The 16,055-nt window shown below is 50.5% G+C and overlaps 1 protein-coding gene across 1 annotated transcript in view; it reads left to right on the top strand.

Moving 5' to 3' along the window:
- The window catches only part of LOC143973613 (electrogenic sodium bicarbonate cotransporter 4-like), a 193,600-nt gene that overhangs the window by 159,282 nt on the left and 18,263 nt on the right, over nt 1-16,055 (top strand). Inside the window, exons 15-17 of the mRNA XM_077474470.1 lie at nt 4,405-4,538; nt 11,023-11,294; nt 15,656-15,717. Coding sequence (XP_077330596.1) covers nt 4,405-4,538; nt 11,023-11,294; nt 15,656-15,717 — 468 coding nt within the window. The remainder of the gene's footprint in view (nt 1-4,404; nt 4,539-11,022; nt 11,295-15,655; nt 15,718-16,055) is intronic.

Raw genomic sequence — 16,055 nt, 5'->3', positions numbered from 1 at the left:
GGAAAGAGCGGAGGCTGAGGGAGTATATTGAGGGGGAGCAGGAAAGAACGGAGGCTGAGGGGGTATATTGAGGGGGAGCAGGAAAGAGTGGAGGCTGAGGGAGTATATTGAGGAGGACCAGGAAAGAGCGGAGGCTGAGGGAGTATATTGAGGAGGAGCAGGAAAGAGTGGAGGCTGAGGGAGTATATTGAGGAGGACCAGGAAAGAGCGGAGGCTGAGGGAGTATATTGAGGAGGAGCAGGAAAGAGTGGAGGCTGAGGGAGTATATTGAGGAGGACCAGGAAAGAGCGGAGGCTGAGGGAGTATATTGAGGGGGAGCAGGAAAGAGTGGAGGCTGAGGGAGTATATTGAGGAGGAGCAGGAAAGAGCGGAGGCTGAGGGAGTATATTGAGGAGGAGCAGGAAAGAGCGGAGGCTGAGGGAGTATATTGAGGGGGAGCAGGAAAGAGCGGAGGCTGAGGGAGTATATTGAGGGGGAGCAGGAAAGAGCGGAGGCTGAGGGGGTATATTGAGGGGGAGCAGGAAAGAGCGGAGGCTGAGGGAGTATATTGAGGGGGAGCAGGAAAGAGCGGAGGCTGAGGGGGTATATTGAGGGGGAGCAGGAAAGAGCGGAGGCTGAGGGGGTATATTGAGGGGGACCAGGAAAGAGCGGAGGCTGAGGGAGTATATTGAGGGGGAGCAGGAAAGAGCGGAGGCTGAGGGGGTATATTGAGGGGGACCAGTAAAGAGCGGAGGCTGAGGGGGTATATTGAGGGGGACCAGGAAAGAGCGGAGGCTGAGGGAGTATATTGAGGAGGACCAGGAAAGAGTGGAGGCTGAGGGAGTATATTGAGGGGGAGCAGGAAAGAGTGGAGGCTGAGGGGGTATATTGAGGGGGAGCAGGAAAGAGCGGAGGCTGAGGGAGTATATTGAGGAGGAGCAGGAAAGAGCGGAGGCTGAGGGAGTATATTGAGGGGGACCAGTAAAGAGCGGAGGCTGAGGGAGTATATTGAGGGGGAGCAGGAAAGAGCGGAGGCTGAGGGAGTATATTGAGGAGGACCAGGAAAGAGTGGAGGCTGAGGGAGTATATTGAGGGGGAGCAGGAAAGAGCGGAGGCTGAGGGAGTATATTGAGGGGGAGCAGGAAAGAGCGGAGGCTGAGGGAGTATATTGAGGGGGAGCAGGAAAGAGTGGAGGCTGAGGGAGTATATTGAGGAGGAGCAGGAAAGAGCGGAGGCTGAGGGAGTATATTGAGGAGGAGCAGGAAAGAGCGGAGGCTGAGGGAGTATATTGAGGGGGAGCAGGAAAGAGCGGAGGCTAAGGGAGTATATTGAGGGGGAGCAGGAAAGAGCGGAGGCTGAGGGAGTATATTGAGGGGGAGCAGGAAAGAGCGGAGGCTGAGGGGGTATATTGAGGGGGAGCAGGAAAGAGCGGAGGCTGAGGGGGTATATTGAGGGGGACCAGGAAAGAGCGGAGGCTGAGGGAGTATATTGAGGGGGAGCAGGAAAGAGCGGAGGCTGAGGGGGTATATTGAGGGGGAGCAGGAAAGAGCGGAGGCTGAGGGGGTATATTGAGGGGGACCAGGAAAGAGCGGAGGCTGAGGGAGTATATTGAGGAGGAGCAGGAAAGAGCGGAGGCTGAGGGAGTATATTGAGGGGGACCAGTAAAGAGCGGAGGCTGAGGGGGTATATTGAGGGGGACCAGGAAAGAGCGGAGGCTGAGGGAGTATATTGAGGACCAGGAAAGAGCGGAGGCTGAGTATATTGAGGAGGAGCAGGAAAGAGCGGAGGCTGAGGGAGTATATTGAGGGGGAGCAGGAAAGAGCGGAGGCTGAGGGAGTATATTGAGGGGGAGCAGGAAAGAGTGGAGGCTGAGGGAGTATATTGAGGGGGAGCAGGAAAGAGTGGAGGCTGAGGGGGTATATTGAGGGGGAGCAGGAAAGAGCGGAGGCTGAGGGAGTATATTGAGGAGGAGCAGGAAAGAGCGGAGGCTGAGGGAGTATATTGAGGGGGACCAGTAAAGAGCGGAGGCTGAGGGAGTATATTGAGGGGGAGCAGGAAAGAGCGGAGGCTGAGGGAGTATATTGAGGGGGACCAGGAAAGAGCGGAGGCTGAGGGAGTATATTGAGGAGGACCAGGAAAGAGCGGAGGCTGAGGGAGTATATTGAGGGGGAGCAGGAAAGAGCGGAGGCTGAGGGAGTATATTGAGGAGGAGCAGGAAAGAGCGGAGGCTGAGGGAGTATATTGAGGAGGACCAGGAAAGAGTGGAGGCTGAGGGAGTATATTGAGGGGGAGCAGGAAAGAGCGGAGGCTGAGGGAGTATATTGAGGGGGAGCAGGAAAGAGCGGAGGCTGAGGGAGTATATTGAGGGGGACCAGGAAAGAGCGGAGGCTGAGGGAGTATATTGAGGAGGAGCAGGAAAGAGCGGAGGCTGAGGGAGTATATTGAGGGGGAGCAGGAAAGAGCGGAGGCTGAGGGAGTATATTGAGGAGGACCAGGAAAGAGCGGAGGCTGAGGGAGTATATTGAGGAGGACCAGGAAAGAGTGGAGGCTGAGGGAGTATATTGAGGAGGACCAGGAAAGAGCGGAGGCTGAGGGAGTATATTGAGGAGGACCAGGAAAGAGTGGAGGCTGAGGGAGTATATTGAGGAGGAGCAGGAAAGAGCGGAGGCTGAGGGAGTATATTGAGGAGGACCAGGAAAGAGCGGAGGCTGAGGGAGTATATTGAGGAGGAACAGGAAAGAGCGGAGGCTGAGGGAGTATATTGAGGGGGAGCAGGAAAGAGCGGAGGCTGAGGGAGTATATTGAGGAGGAACAGGAAAGAGCGGAGGCTGAGGGGGTATATTGAGGAGGAACAGGAAAGAGCGGAGGCTGAGGGAGTATATTGAGGGGGAGCAGGAAAGAGCGGAGGCTGAGGGAGTATATTGAGGAGGAACAGGAAAGAGCGGAGGCTGAGGGGGTATATTGAGGAGGAACAGGAAAGAGCGGAGGCTGAGGGAGTATATTGAGGAGGAACAGGAAAGAGCGGAGGCTGAGGGAGTATATTGAGGGGGAGCAGGAAAGAGCGGAGGCTGAGGGAGTATATTGAGGAGGAACAGGAAAGAGCGGAGGCTGAGGGAGTATATTGAGGGGGAGCAGGAAAGAGTGGAGGCTGAGGGAGTATATTGAGGGGGAGCAGGAAAGAGTGGAGGCTGAGGGAGTATATTGAGGAGGAGCAGGAAAGAGCGGAGGCTGAGGGAGTATATTGAGGGGGAGCAGGAAAGAGCGGAGGCTGAGGGGGTATATTGAGGAGGAACAGGAAAGAGCGGAGGCTGAGGGAGTATATTGAGGAGGAGCAGGAAAGAGCGGAGGCTGAGGGAGTATATTGAGGGGGAGCAGGAAAGAGCGGAGGCTGAGGGAGTATATTGAGGAGGAACAGGAAAGAGCGGAGGCTGAGGGAGTATATTGAGGGGGAGCAGGAAAGAGTGGAGGCTGAGGGAGTATATTGAGGAGAACCAGGAAAGAGCGGAGGCTGAGGGAGTATATTGAGGGGGACCAGGAAAGAGTGGAGGCTGAGGGAGTATATTGAGGGGGAGCAGGAAAGAGCGGAGGCTGAGGGAGTATATTGAGGAGGAGCAGGAAAGAGCGGAGGCTGAGGGAGTATATTGAGGGGGAGCAGGAAAGAGCGGAGGCTGAGGGAGTATATTGAGGGGGAGCAGGTGGTCAATAGTATCAAAGGCAGCAGAAAGGTCCAATAGTATAGCAGATAGTAGTTTGTTGGTGAGTCTTAGTGGGGCGGTTTCGGTGGAATGTTGGTGGGGCGGTTTCGGTGGAATGTCGGTGGGGCGGTTTCGGTGGAATGTTGGTGGGGCGGTTTCGGTGGAATGTTGGGGGGGCGGTTTCGGTGGAATGTTGGGGGGGCGGTTTCGGTGGAATGTTGGGGGGGCGGTTTCGGTGGAATGTCGGTGGGGCGGTTTCGGTGGAATGTCGGTGGGGGGATCTGGAATGTAGAGGATCGAGGAGGTTGTTGTTATGAGGTAGGAGTTGTGGAGAAGCGTTCAGGTAATTTGGAGGCAAACGGGAGCAGAGAGACCAAACAGATGACGTGTCCTCATCATTCATGTATGACCGGTAACAACGATGGCAGCTCCCATTCCTCTTTATTTATTTTAATGGTTTTGCCCCCCTCCCCCGATCCATGTTGCACCTGTCATGTGACATGTTTTGCCCCCCTCCCCTGATCCATGTTGCACCAGTCATGTGATGTGTATTTTGCCCCCCTCCCCAGATCCATGTTGCACCAGTCATGTGATGTGTATTTTGCCCCCCTCCCCCTCTCCTGGTCCAGTCATGTGACATGTTTCACCCCCCCAGTCATGTGATGCGTGTTTTGCCCCCCTTCCCCCAGTCCATGCTGTATGGGTCACATGATGTGTTTTGCCTCGGCAGGGGGTGATGGAGAGCTTCCTGGGCACAGCAATGACGGGTTCCGTGTTTTGTCTGTTTGCTGGACAACCTCTCATCATCCTGAGCAGCACCGGCCCCATCCTCATCTTCGAGAAACTTCTGTTTGACTTCAGCAAGTAAGTGGAATCCTCCCCCTCCCCCGCACAGCACTGCGCCCAATAAATATTCAATCCGCCATGGTCATGTGATTCCTAGTGATGTCATACACCCTCCTAGGAGATCAATCCACCAGATCACACTGAACTATGGATAGGATTTATGGGTGGGGTCTGTGGAGGGGGTCTGTGAGTGGTGTTGATAGATGGGGTCTGTGGATGGTGTCAATGAATGGGATCTATGTTTGCAATTTTTGGATGGAGCTCGTGAAATGGGTGTTTGGATGGAGTTTATGGATGGAATATATGAAGGGGTTTGCAATGTATGGATGGAGCCTATGTATGGGATAAGGATGGGGTCTATGAATGGGATACGGATGGGGTCTATGAATGGGATACGGATGGGGTCTATGAATGGGATACGGATGGGGTCTATGAATGGGATACGGATGGGGTCTATGAATGGGATACGGATGGGGTCTATGAATGGGATACGGATGGGGTCTATGGATGTGATACGGATGGGGTCTATGGGTGTGATCTATGAATGGGATACAGATAGGGTCTATGAATGGGATATGGATGGGGTCTATGGATGGGGTCTATGTTTGCAATGTGATGTACTGTATGGATGGGGTCTATGGATGTGATCTATGAATGGGATATGGATGGGGTCTATGGATGTGATCTATGAATGGGATACGGATGGGGTCTATGGATGTGATCTATGAATGGGATACGGATGGGGTCTATGGATGTGATCTATGAATGGGATATGGATGGGGTCTATGGATGTGATCTATGAATGGGATATGGATGTGATCTATGAATGGGATACGGATGGGGTCTTTGGATGTGATCTATGAATGGGATATGGATGGGGTCTATGGATGGGGTCTATGGATGGGGTCTATGGATGGGGTCTATGGATGTGATCTATGAATGGGATATGGATGGGGTCTATGGATGGGGTCTATGGATGGGGTCTATGGATGTGATCTATGAATGGGATACGGATGGGGTCTTTGGATGGGGTCTATGAATGGGATACGGATGGGGTCTTTGGATGGGGTCTATGGATGTGATCTATGAATGGGATATGGATGGGGTCTATGGATGTGATCTATGAATGGGATATGGATGGGGTCTATGGATGGGGTCTATGGATGTGATCTATGAATGGGATACGGATGGGGTCTATGAATGGGATACGGATGGGGTCTTTGGATGGGGTCTATGGATGTGATCTATGAATGGGATATGGATGGGGTCTATGGATGGGGTCTATGGATGGGGTCTATGGATGTGATCTATGAATGGGATACGGATGGGGTCTTTGGATGGGGTCTATGAATGGGGTCTATGGATGGGGTCTATGGATGTGATCTATGAATGGGATATGGATGGGGTCTTTGGATGGGGTCTATGGATGTGATCTATGAATGGGATATGGATGGGGTCTTTGGATGGGGTCTATGGATGTGATCTATGAATGGGATATGGATGGGGTCTATGGATGGGGTCTATGGATGGGGTCTATGGATGTGATCTATGAATGGGATACGGATGGGGTCTATGAATGGGATACGGATGGGGTCTTTGGATGGGGTCTATGGATGTGATCTATGAATGGGATATGGATGGGGTCTATGGATGGGGTCTATGGATGGGGTCTATGGATGTGATCTATGAATGGGATACGGATGGGGTCTTTGGATGGGGTCTATGAATGGGATACGGATGGGGTCTTTGGATGGGGTCTATGGATGTGATCTATGAATGGGATACGGATGGGGTCTTTGGATGGGGTCTATGGATGTTATCTATGAATGGGATATGGATGGGGTCTATGGATGGGGTCTATGGATGGGGTCTATGGATGTGATCTATGAATGGGATACGGATGGGGTCTTTGGATGGGGTCTATGAATGGGATACGGATGGGGTCTTTGGATGGGGTCTATGGATGTGATCTATGAATGGGATACGGATGGGGTCTTTGGATGGGGTCTATGGATGTTATCTATGAATGGGATATGGATGGGGTCTATGGATGTGATCTATGAATGGGATACGGATGGGGTCTATGGATGTGATCTATGAATGGGATACGGATGGGGTCTTTGGATGGGGTCTATGAATGGGATATGGATGGGGTCTATGGATGGGGTCTATGGATGTGATCTATGAATGGGATATGGATGGGGTCTATGGATGGGGTCTATGGATGTGTTCTATGAATGGGATACGGATGGGGTCTATGGATGGGGTCTATGGATGTGATCTATGAATGGGATATGGATGGGGTCTTTGGATGTGATCTATGAATGGGATATGGATGGGGTCTATGGATGGGGTCTATGGATGTGATCTATGAATGGGATATGGATGGGGTCTATGGATGGGGTCTATGGATGTGATCTATGAATGGGATATGGATGGGGTCTATGGATGGGGTCTATGGATGTGTTCTATGAATGGGATACGGATGGGGTCTATGGATGGGGTCTATGGATGTGATCTATGAATGGGATATGGATGGGGTCTTTGGATGTGATCTATGAATGGGATACGGATGGGGTCTATGGATGGGGTCTATGGATGTGATCTATGAATGGGATATGGATGGGGTCTATGGATGTGTTCTATGAATGGGATACGGATGGGGTCTATGGATGGGGTCTATGAATGGGATATGGATGGGGTCTATGGATGGGGTCTATGGATGGGGTCTATGGATGGGGTCTATGGATGGGGTCTTTGGATGGGGTCTTTGGATGGGGTGCGATGTACTGTATGGATGGCGTGTGGAAAGGATGAATACAAGGCATGTGATCCAATGTTAGTAGCAATATTATACAGTTTCTTCATGAACAATAAAAGACATACATGAAAAAATCAATATATAAATAATAATACGTATCGTAAAAAGTGGGGTTACAAAGTATACACTAGAGGGTTAAAAACTGGACATGCCCATACAGGGGCCAATTCTTAAAAATAGGTTGACGCGTTTCGAGGATAACCTCTTCATCAGAACCTTGAACAACAAGTGGAGGAGTGTCTAGAAGGGGGAAGGGAGATGTATTGTGTGATGAGTAATTGGTTCCCTTTGAATTCTTCATCACACAATACATCTCCCTTCCCCCTTCCCCCTTCCCCCTTCTAGCCACTCCTCGGCTTGTTGACCATGTCGGTCCCCCTGTGTATACAGACTGTATTCTTGATCTCAAGGTTCTGATGAAGAGGTTATCCTCGAAACGCGTCAACCTATTTTTAAGAATTGGCCCCTGTATGGGCATGTCCAGTTTCTAACCCTCTAGTGTATACTTTGTAACCCCACTTTTTACGATACGTAGTATTATTTATATATTGATTTTTTCCTGTATGTTATTGTTCATGAAGAAACTGTATAATTTTGCTACTAGTGTTTGATCACACGCCTTGCATTCATCCTTTCCACACAGCCTCCCTCAGACCCCCGGTCAGTCTGGGCCGCGGGACACGCAGTATCATCTTCAGTTAGTGGTTATATACAGTACAACTTCTCACACGATAAACGTCCTCCGAGCCCAGGAGTATTTCTTCTGTCTACATACTGTATGGATGAATGAAATACTTGTATAGCGCACAATGCGAACTGAATCGCCTCTAGGCGAAGTCTATGAATGGGGTCTGAGGAGATGTATTGATGGGGTCTGTGGGTGGGGTCTCTGGATGGAGTCTATGGGTGGAGTTTATGGATGAGTTCTCTGCATGGGGTCGATAGATGTGATCTATGGATGGGGTCCCTGGATGGGGTCTCTGGTTGGGGGCGATAGGTGTGATCTATGGATGGGGTCCCTGGATGGGGTCTCTGGTTGGGGGCGATAGGTGTGATCTATGGATGGGGTCCCTGGATGGGGTCCCTGGATGGGGTCTCTGGATGGGGTCTCTGGTTGGGGGCGGTAGGTGTGATCTATGGATGGGGTCCCTGGATGGGGTCTCTGGTTGGGGGCGGTAGGTGTGATCTATGGATGGGGTCCCTGGATGGGGTCTCTGGTTGGGGGCGATAGGTGTGATCTATGGATGGGGTCCCTGGATGGGGTCCCTGGATGGGGTCCCTGGATGGGGTCTCTGGATGGGGTCTCTGGTTGGGGGCGGTAGGTGTGATCTATGGATGGGGTCCCTGGATGGGGTCTCTGGTTGGGGGCGGTAGGTGTGATCTATGGATGGGGTCCCTGGATGGGGTCTCTGGTTGGGGGCGGTAGGTGTGATCTATGGATGGGGTCCCTGGATGGGGTCTCTGGTTGGGGGCGGTAGGTGTGATCTATGGATGGGGTCCCTGGATGGGGTCCCTGGATGGGGTCTCTGGATGGGGTCTCTGGTTGGGGGCGGTAGGTGTGATCTATGGATGGGGTCCCTGGATGGGGTCTCTGGTTGGGGGCGGTAGGTGTGATCTATGGATGGGGTCCCTGGATGGGGTCTCTGGTTGGGGGCGGTAGGTGTGATCTATGGATGGGGTCCCTGGATGGGGTCTCTGGTTGGGGGCGGTAGGTGTGATCTATGGATGGGGTCCCTGGATGGGGTCCCTGGTTGGGGGCGATAGGTAGCAGAAGGTTCTCTGGTTCTGCCCGGAGCAGGGTGAGATCCCCTCCCCCCTTGTACAGAATCTGCATAGAAACCAATCAGCTTCATTGAAGAAGTAGAAGGTAGAAGCTGATTGGCTCATGTGCGCTGAATGATTTCATGTATTGGTAATGTGAGTGGTAATTGCCCCTCACTGCTATCCGCCTCTCATAATCCCCCGTACAACACAGCTCAGACTGGGAGAGGGAGAAGCAGTAAAAGGGGCCAACTAGCTGTGCTGCATGTGCTATCGAGAGACAGAATGGTCCTCAGGTCTTCTGCCCGGAGTTCTCCCACATGAATATAGTACAGCACCTGGAAAAAGTATTCATACCCCCTGACATTCCCCACATTTTGTTACATCTAGAAAACCATAAATATATTTTATTGGGATTTTATGTGAGGGACCAACACAAAGTGTCACATAATTGTGAAGTGGAAGGAAAATGATACAAATAAATCTGTGAAAAGTGTGGGGGGAGGGGCATTTGTATGGCGCCCCCCGGAGTCAATACTTTGTAGAACCCCCTTTCTCTACAAGTCTTTTTGGGGGTGTCTCTACCAGCTTTGCCCATCTAGAGAGAACATTTCTGCCCATTCTTCTTCTCTGTAAAATATCTCAAGCTCTGTCAGATTGGATGGAGAGCGTCTGTGATCAGCAATTTTCAAGTCTTGCCACAGATTCTCAATGGGATTTAGGTCTGGACTGTGACTGGGCCATTCTAACACATGAATATGCTTTGATGTAAACCATTCCATTGTAGCTCTGGCTGGATGTTTCGGGTCGTTGTCCTGCTGGAAGGGGAACCTCCGCCCCGGTCTCAAGTCTTCTGCCGACTCTAACAGGTTTTCTTCTAAGATTGTCCTGTATTTGTCTCCATCCATCTTCCCATCAACTCTGACCAGCTTCCCTGTCCCTGCTGAAGAAAACCATCCCCACCACATGATGCTGCCACCACCATGTCTCACGGTGGGGATGGTGTGTTCGGGGGATGGGCGGTGTTAGTTTTCCCCACACATAGCGTTTTACTTTTAGGACATAAAGTAGAATTTTGGTCTCCTCTGACCAGATCACCTTCTTCCACATGTTTGCTGCCCCCTCCCCCACATGGCTTCTCACAAACTACAAACAGGACTTCTTATGACTTTCTTTCTCCAATGTCTTTCTTCTTGTCACTCTTCCATAAAGGGCAGATTTGTGGAGAGACGACTAATAGTTGTCCTGTGGACAGATTCTCCCCCCTGAGCTGTGGATCTCTGCAGCTCCTCCAGAGTCACCATGGACCTCTTGGCTCTTCTCTGATGAATGCTCTCCTTGCCCGGTCCGGTCAGTTTAGGTGGACGGCCATGTCTTGGTAGGTTTGCGGTTGTGCCCATACTCTTTCCATTTTCCGATGATGGATTGAACAGAGCTCTGTGAGATGGTCAAAGCTTGGGAGATTTTATTATAACCCAACCCTGCTTTATACTTCTCCACAACTTCATCCCTGACCTGTCTGGTGTGTTCCTTGGCCTTCATGATGCTGTTTGTTCACTAAGGTTCTCTAACAATCCTCTGAGGGCTTCACAGAACAGCTGTATTTATACTGAGATGAAATGACACACAGGTGGGCTCTATTTACTAATTAGGTGATTCTGAAGGCAATTGGTCCCTCTAGATTTTAGTTAGGGGTATCAGAGTAAAGGGGGCGCCATACAAATGCCCCTCCCCCACACTTTTCACATATTTATTTGTATCATTTTCCTTCCACTTCACAATTATGTGACACTTTGTGTTGGTCCCTCACATAAAATCCCAATAAAATACATTTATGGTTTTGGATGTAAGAAAATGTGGGGAATGTCGGGGGGTATGAATACTTTTTCCTGCTCGGTATAACGGTAGGTTCTCTTGTAGGAGTAATGATATAGACTACATGGAATTCCGCCTGTGGATCGGCCTTCATTCAGCCCTGCAGTGCCTTATTCTGGTGGCCACAGACGCCAGCTTCATTATTAAGTACATTACGCGTTTCACCGAGGAGGGATTCTCTACACTCATCAGCTTCATCTTCATTTATGACGCCATTAAGAAGATGATCGGCTCCTTCAAGTATTATCCCATCAACTCCGACTTCAAGCCGGACTACGTCACCACCTACCGCTGCGAATGTGTGGCCCCGGACCCAGGTCAGTGGACCCCTTCTTCTGCTCCCGCCCACAGCGGCCAATCACATTCTTTGTTACATCTACAACATAATAACAACGCTTTTCCTTTAACACGACATCCCGACAACCAATCAGGGGAACATGGCCAATGAAAGCCGGCATCTGATTGGCTGCTGGGGGCACACAGTTCATTCTATAGAAACCTTCTTAGATTATAAAGGAGAGCCGCCGGGGTCTTGTCTATGGAGGTTTCTGAAAGATGAACTGTCTGTGTGCAATCTGATTGGTAGCTATGGACAACATGGCGGCTCTTATCGCATGATCTTTATGGAATGTTTTCTTTTCTTTTTATTTGTGGGTGGGGTAGGAAAGGGTTAACGCCCCCCTCACCCCCCTAGATCCCACCCTGGATAAAGCCCCCCAGATCCGGCCCTGGGAAAATTACCCCCCTTAATGTTGGATTTCCAGTCACTCAGTTCCATTGACAATGGTCACCAGAACAGAGAGAGGGGGGGGATCTTCTGATAGAAAACAGACGTGGGTTCTAACCACGTACCACCAACATACACGCTAACCACATACCACCAACCTACACGCTAACCAGGTACCACCAACATACACGCTAACCACGTACCACCAACATACACGCTAACCACGTACCACCAACCTACACGCTAACCAGGTACCACCAACCTACACGCTAACCAGGTACCACCAACCTACACGCTAACCAGGTACCACCAACCTACACGCTAACCAGGTACCACCAACCTACACGCTAACCAGGTACCACCAACATACACGCTAACCACGTACCACCAACATACACGCTAACCACGTACCACCAACCTACACGCTAACCACGTACCACCAACCTACACGCTAACCAGGTACCACCAACATACACGCTAACCACGTACCACCAACCTACACGCTAACCAGGTACCACCAACCTACACGCTAACCAGGTACCACCAACCTACACGCTAACCAGGTACCACCAACCTACACGCTAACCAGGTACCACCAACATACACGCTAACCACGTACCACCAACCTACACGCTAACCAGGTACCACCAACCTACACGCTAACCAGGTACCACCAACCTACACGCTAACCAGGTACCACCAACCTACACGCTAACCAGGTACCACCAACATACACGCTAACCACGTACCACCAACCTACACGCTAACCACGTACCACCAACCTACACGCTAACCACGTACCACCAACCTACACGCTAACCAGGTACCACCAACATACACGCTAACCACGTACCACCAACATACACGCTAACCAGGTACCACCAACCTACACGCTAACCAGGTACCACCAACCTACACGCTAACCAGGTACCACCAACCTACACGCTAACCAGGTACCACCAACCTACACGCTAACCAGGTACCACCAACATACACGCTAACCAGGTACCACCAACATACACGCTAACCACGTACCACCAACCTACACGCTAACCACGTACCACCAACATACACGCTAACCACGTACCACCAACATACACGCTAACCACATACCACCAACCTACACGCTAACCAGGTACCACCAACATACACGCTAACCACGTACCACCAACCTACACGCTAACCACGTACCACCAACCTACACACTAACCACATACCACCAGCATACACGCTAACCACGTACCACCAACCTACACGCTAACCACGTACCACCAACCTACACGCTAACCACGTACCACCAACCTACACGCTAACCACGTACCACCAACCTACACGCTAACCACGTACCACCAACATACACGCTAACCACGTACCACCAACCTACACGCTAACCACGTACCACCAACCTACACGCTAACCACGTACCACCAACCTACACGCTAACCACGTACCACCAACCTACACGCTAACCAGGTACCACCAACATACACGCTAACCAGGTACCACCAACATACACGCTAACCAGGTACCACCAACCTACACGCTAACCACGTACCACCAACCTACATGCTAACCACGTACCACCAACATACACGCTAACCACGTACCACCAACCTACACGCTAACCACGTACCACCAACCTACACGCTAACCACGTACCACCAACCTACACGCTAACCACGTACCACCAACCTACACGCTAACCACGTACCACCAACCTACACGCTAACCACGTACCACCAACCTACACGCTAACCACGTACCACCAACCTACACGCTAACCAGGTACCACCAACATACACGCTAACCACGTACCACCAACATACACGCTAACCACGTACCACCAACATGTCACCTCACCTGAGATGCCAAAAAACAGAAAGGAAATGATTGCCCGTTTTCTGGTCAATGTGGATTGTGTATAACACGTGTAACTGATATCTGCCACATCTCTCCTTATTCCCCGCATCGCTCTTCTCTGGCTGCTCCTCATCTGTAAGTATTTCTGGACAATGTGTGTGTACCGCCTCCTCTATCGTCATGTGTAGACCCTCATAGGATCCACCAAATCTCCTTTAAGCCCCTGTACACACGGGTCGGACAGTCCGACAACCAAATCTGACGAATTTTGTCCCAAACTGTTGCATACACACGGCTGGACAAAGTTGTCGGGAAAATCCGATCGTTCAGAACGTGATGACGTTATTTCATTACGATGGGACTACATTCAGACTAGTAGCCAATAGCTTTGGTGTAGGAATTTGATCTGAGCATGTGTGGCACTTTGTGCGTCGGAGTAGGCTACACATGATCGGAGTATGTCCGATAGGAGCATTTTGTCTGAAAATATTTCCAGCAAGTTGGAAAATTTGGTCAGACGGAATCAGTCCGATGGAGACCACACACAGTCAGATTATCCGACAACACGGTCCGATAGGAAACATTCCGACGGATTCTCCGACAGTGTGTACAAGGGCTGATAGCCATGTGTGGATTCTCATAGGATACACTGAATCTCTGTAGACATGTGTAGACAGACCCTCATAGGATCCACCGGATCTCCTCTATAGTCATGTGTAGACAGAACCTCATAGGATCCACCGGATCTCCTCTATAGTCATGTATTGACACTGGTATGATCCATTGACTCTATGGATCATGGGATCCATTGAACCTCCTCTATAGTCATGTGTAGACCCCTCACAGGATCCATTGAACCTCCTCTATAGTCATGTGTAGACCCCTCACAGGATCCATTGAACCTCCTCTATAGTCATGTGTAGACCCCTCATAGGATCCATTGAACCTCCTCTATAGTCATGTGTAGACCCCTCACAGGATCCATTGAACCTCCTCTATAGTCATGTGTAGACCCCTCATAGGATCCATTGAACCTCCTCTATAGTCATGTGTAGACCCCTCATAGGATCCATTGAACCTCCTCTATAGTCATGTGTAGACCCCTCATAGGATCCATTGAACCTCCTCTATAGTCATGTGTAGACCCCTCATAGGATCCATTGAACCTCCTCTATAGTCATGTGTAGACCCCTCATAGGATCCATTGAACCTCCTCTATAGTCATGTGTAGACCCCTCACAGGATCCATTGAACCTCCTCTATAGTCATGTGTAGACCCCTCATAGGATCCATTGAACCTCCTCTATAGTCATGTGTAGACACTCATAGGATCCATTGAACCTCCTCTATAGTCATGTGTAGACACTCATAGGATCCATTGAACCTCCTCTATAGTCATGTGTAGACACTCATAGGATCCATTGAACCTCCTCTATAGTCATGTGTAGACCCCTCATAGGATCCATTGAACCTCCTCTATAGTCATGTGTAGACACTCATAGGATCCATTGAACCTCCTCTATAGTCATGTGTAGACCCCTCATAGGATCCATTGATGGGGAATGTGGACACATTGATCCCTATTCTGATCTAGAGCTGTTAAATTATAAATCAATTTAAAGCTGGACATTGAGATCTGGTGACCCCAATTACACGTCCCGTGATCATTGGGGGTCTCAGAGGGGATATTTCCAGTGAAGAAGTTTCTTTCACCCCCCCCCCCCCCATGTAGTTTGGCTTCATGCCAAGTGCTGGTGGTACCCCCCATGGATTGCCCATTGGAATGTTGTGTATGGAAGGACATCCTGGCACAGGGGACCCCAGCGCTCCCTATATAACCAGCTCAGTGGGTCTCCAGGGCCATTCTTCAGCTTCTCTCATGGACTCCAAGGCTGCCTACGTCTTAAAACCTCACAACTTTATTTGCATTGACAGTCCCACACCATGGACACATGTTAGAGTTCCTCTTTAGATCACATGATTGGAATCATCCATTGTATCCCACTGATGTCTTCCATGAGGATACTTTAATGATTTTGCAGCAAATGTATGAAGTAAATACTGAATCAAATCTCTCTCTCTCTCTCCCAGTGAACACAACTTTATTCAATGCTTCAGCCATGTTTGCACCAAACAACACTAACACAACTTTGGTAAGTAATGTTCAGCAAATCTGACAAAGGTCTTGGGGCTGATGGTGTGGTTGGTGTCATGCGGTGTGGTTGGTGTCATGCGGTGTGGTTGTTGTCATGCGGTGTGGTTGTTGTCATGCGGTGTGGTTGGTGTCATGCGGTGTGGTTGTTGTCATGCGGCGTGGTTGTTGTCATGCGGCGTGGTTGGTGTCATGCGGTGTGGTTGGTGTCATGCGGCGTGGTTGTTGTCATGCGGTGTGGTTGTTGTCATGCGGCGTGGTTGGTGTCATGCGGCGTGGTTGGTGTCATGCGGCGTGGTTGGTGTCATGCGGCGTGGTTGGTGTCATGCGGCGTGGTTG

Source organism: Lithobates pipiens, unplaced genomic scaffold, assembly GCF_037356315.1.
Source record: "Lithobates pipiens isolate NorthernLeopardFrog02 unplaced genomic scaffold, aLitPip1_a1.2 Scaffold_86, whole genome shotgun sequence".
NCBI classification, from domain to species: domain Eukaryota; kingdom Metazoa; phylum Chordata; class Amphibia; order Anura; family Ranidae; genus Lithobates; species Lithobates pipiens.
Note: the sequence above shows the minus strand (reverse complement) of the source record. Positions and strands in the feature narration are given on the sequence as shown.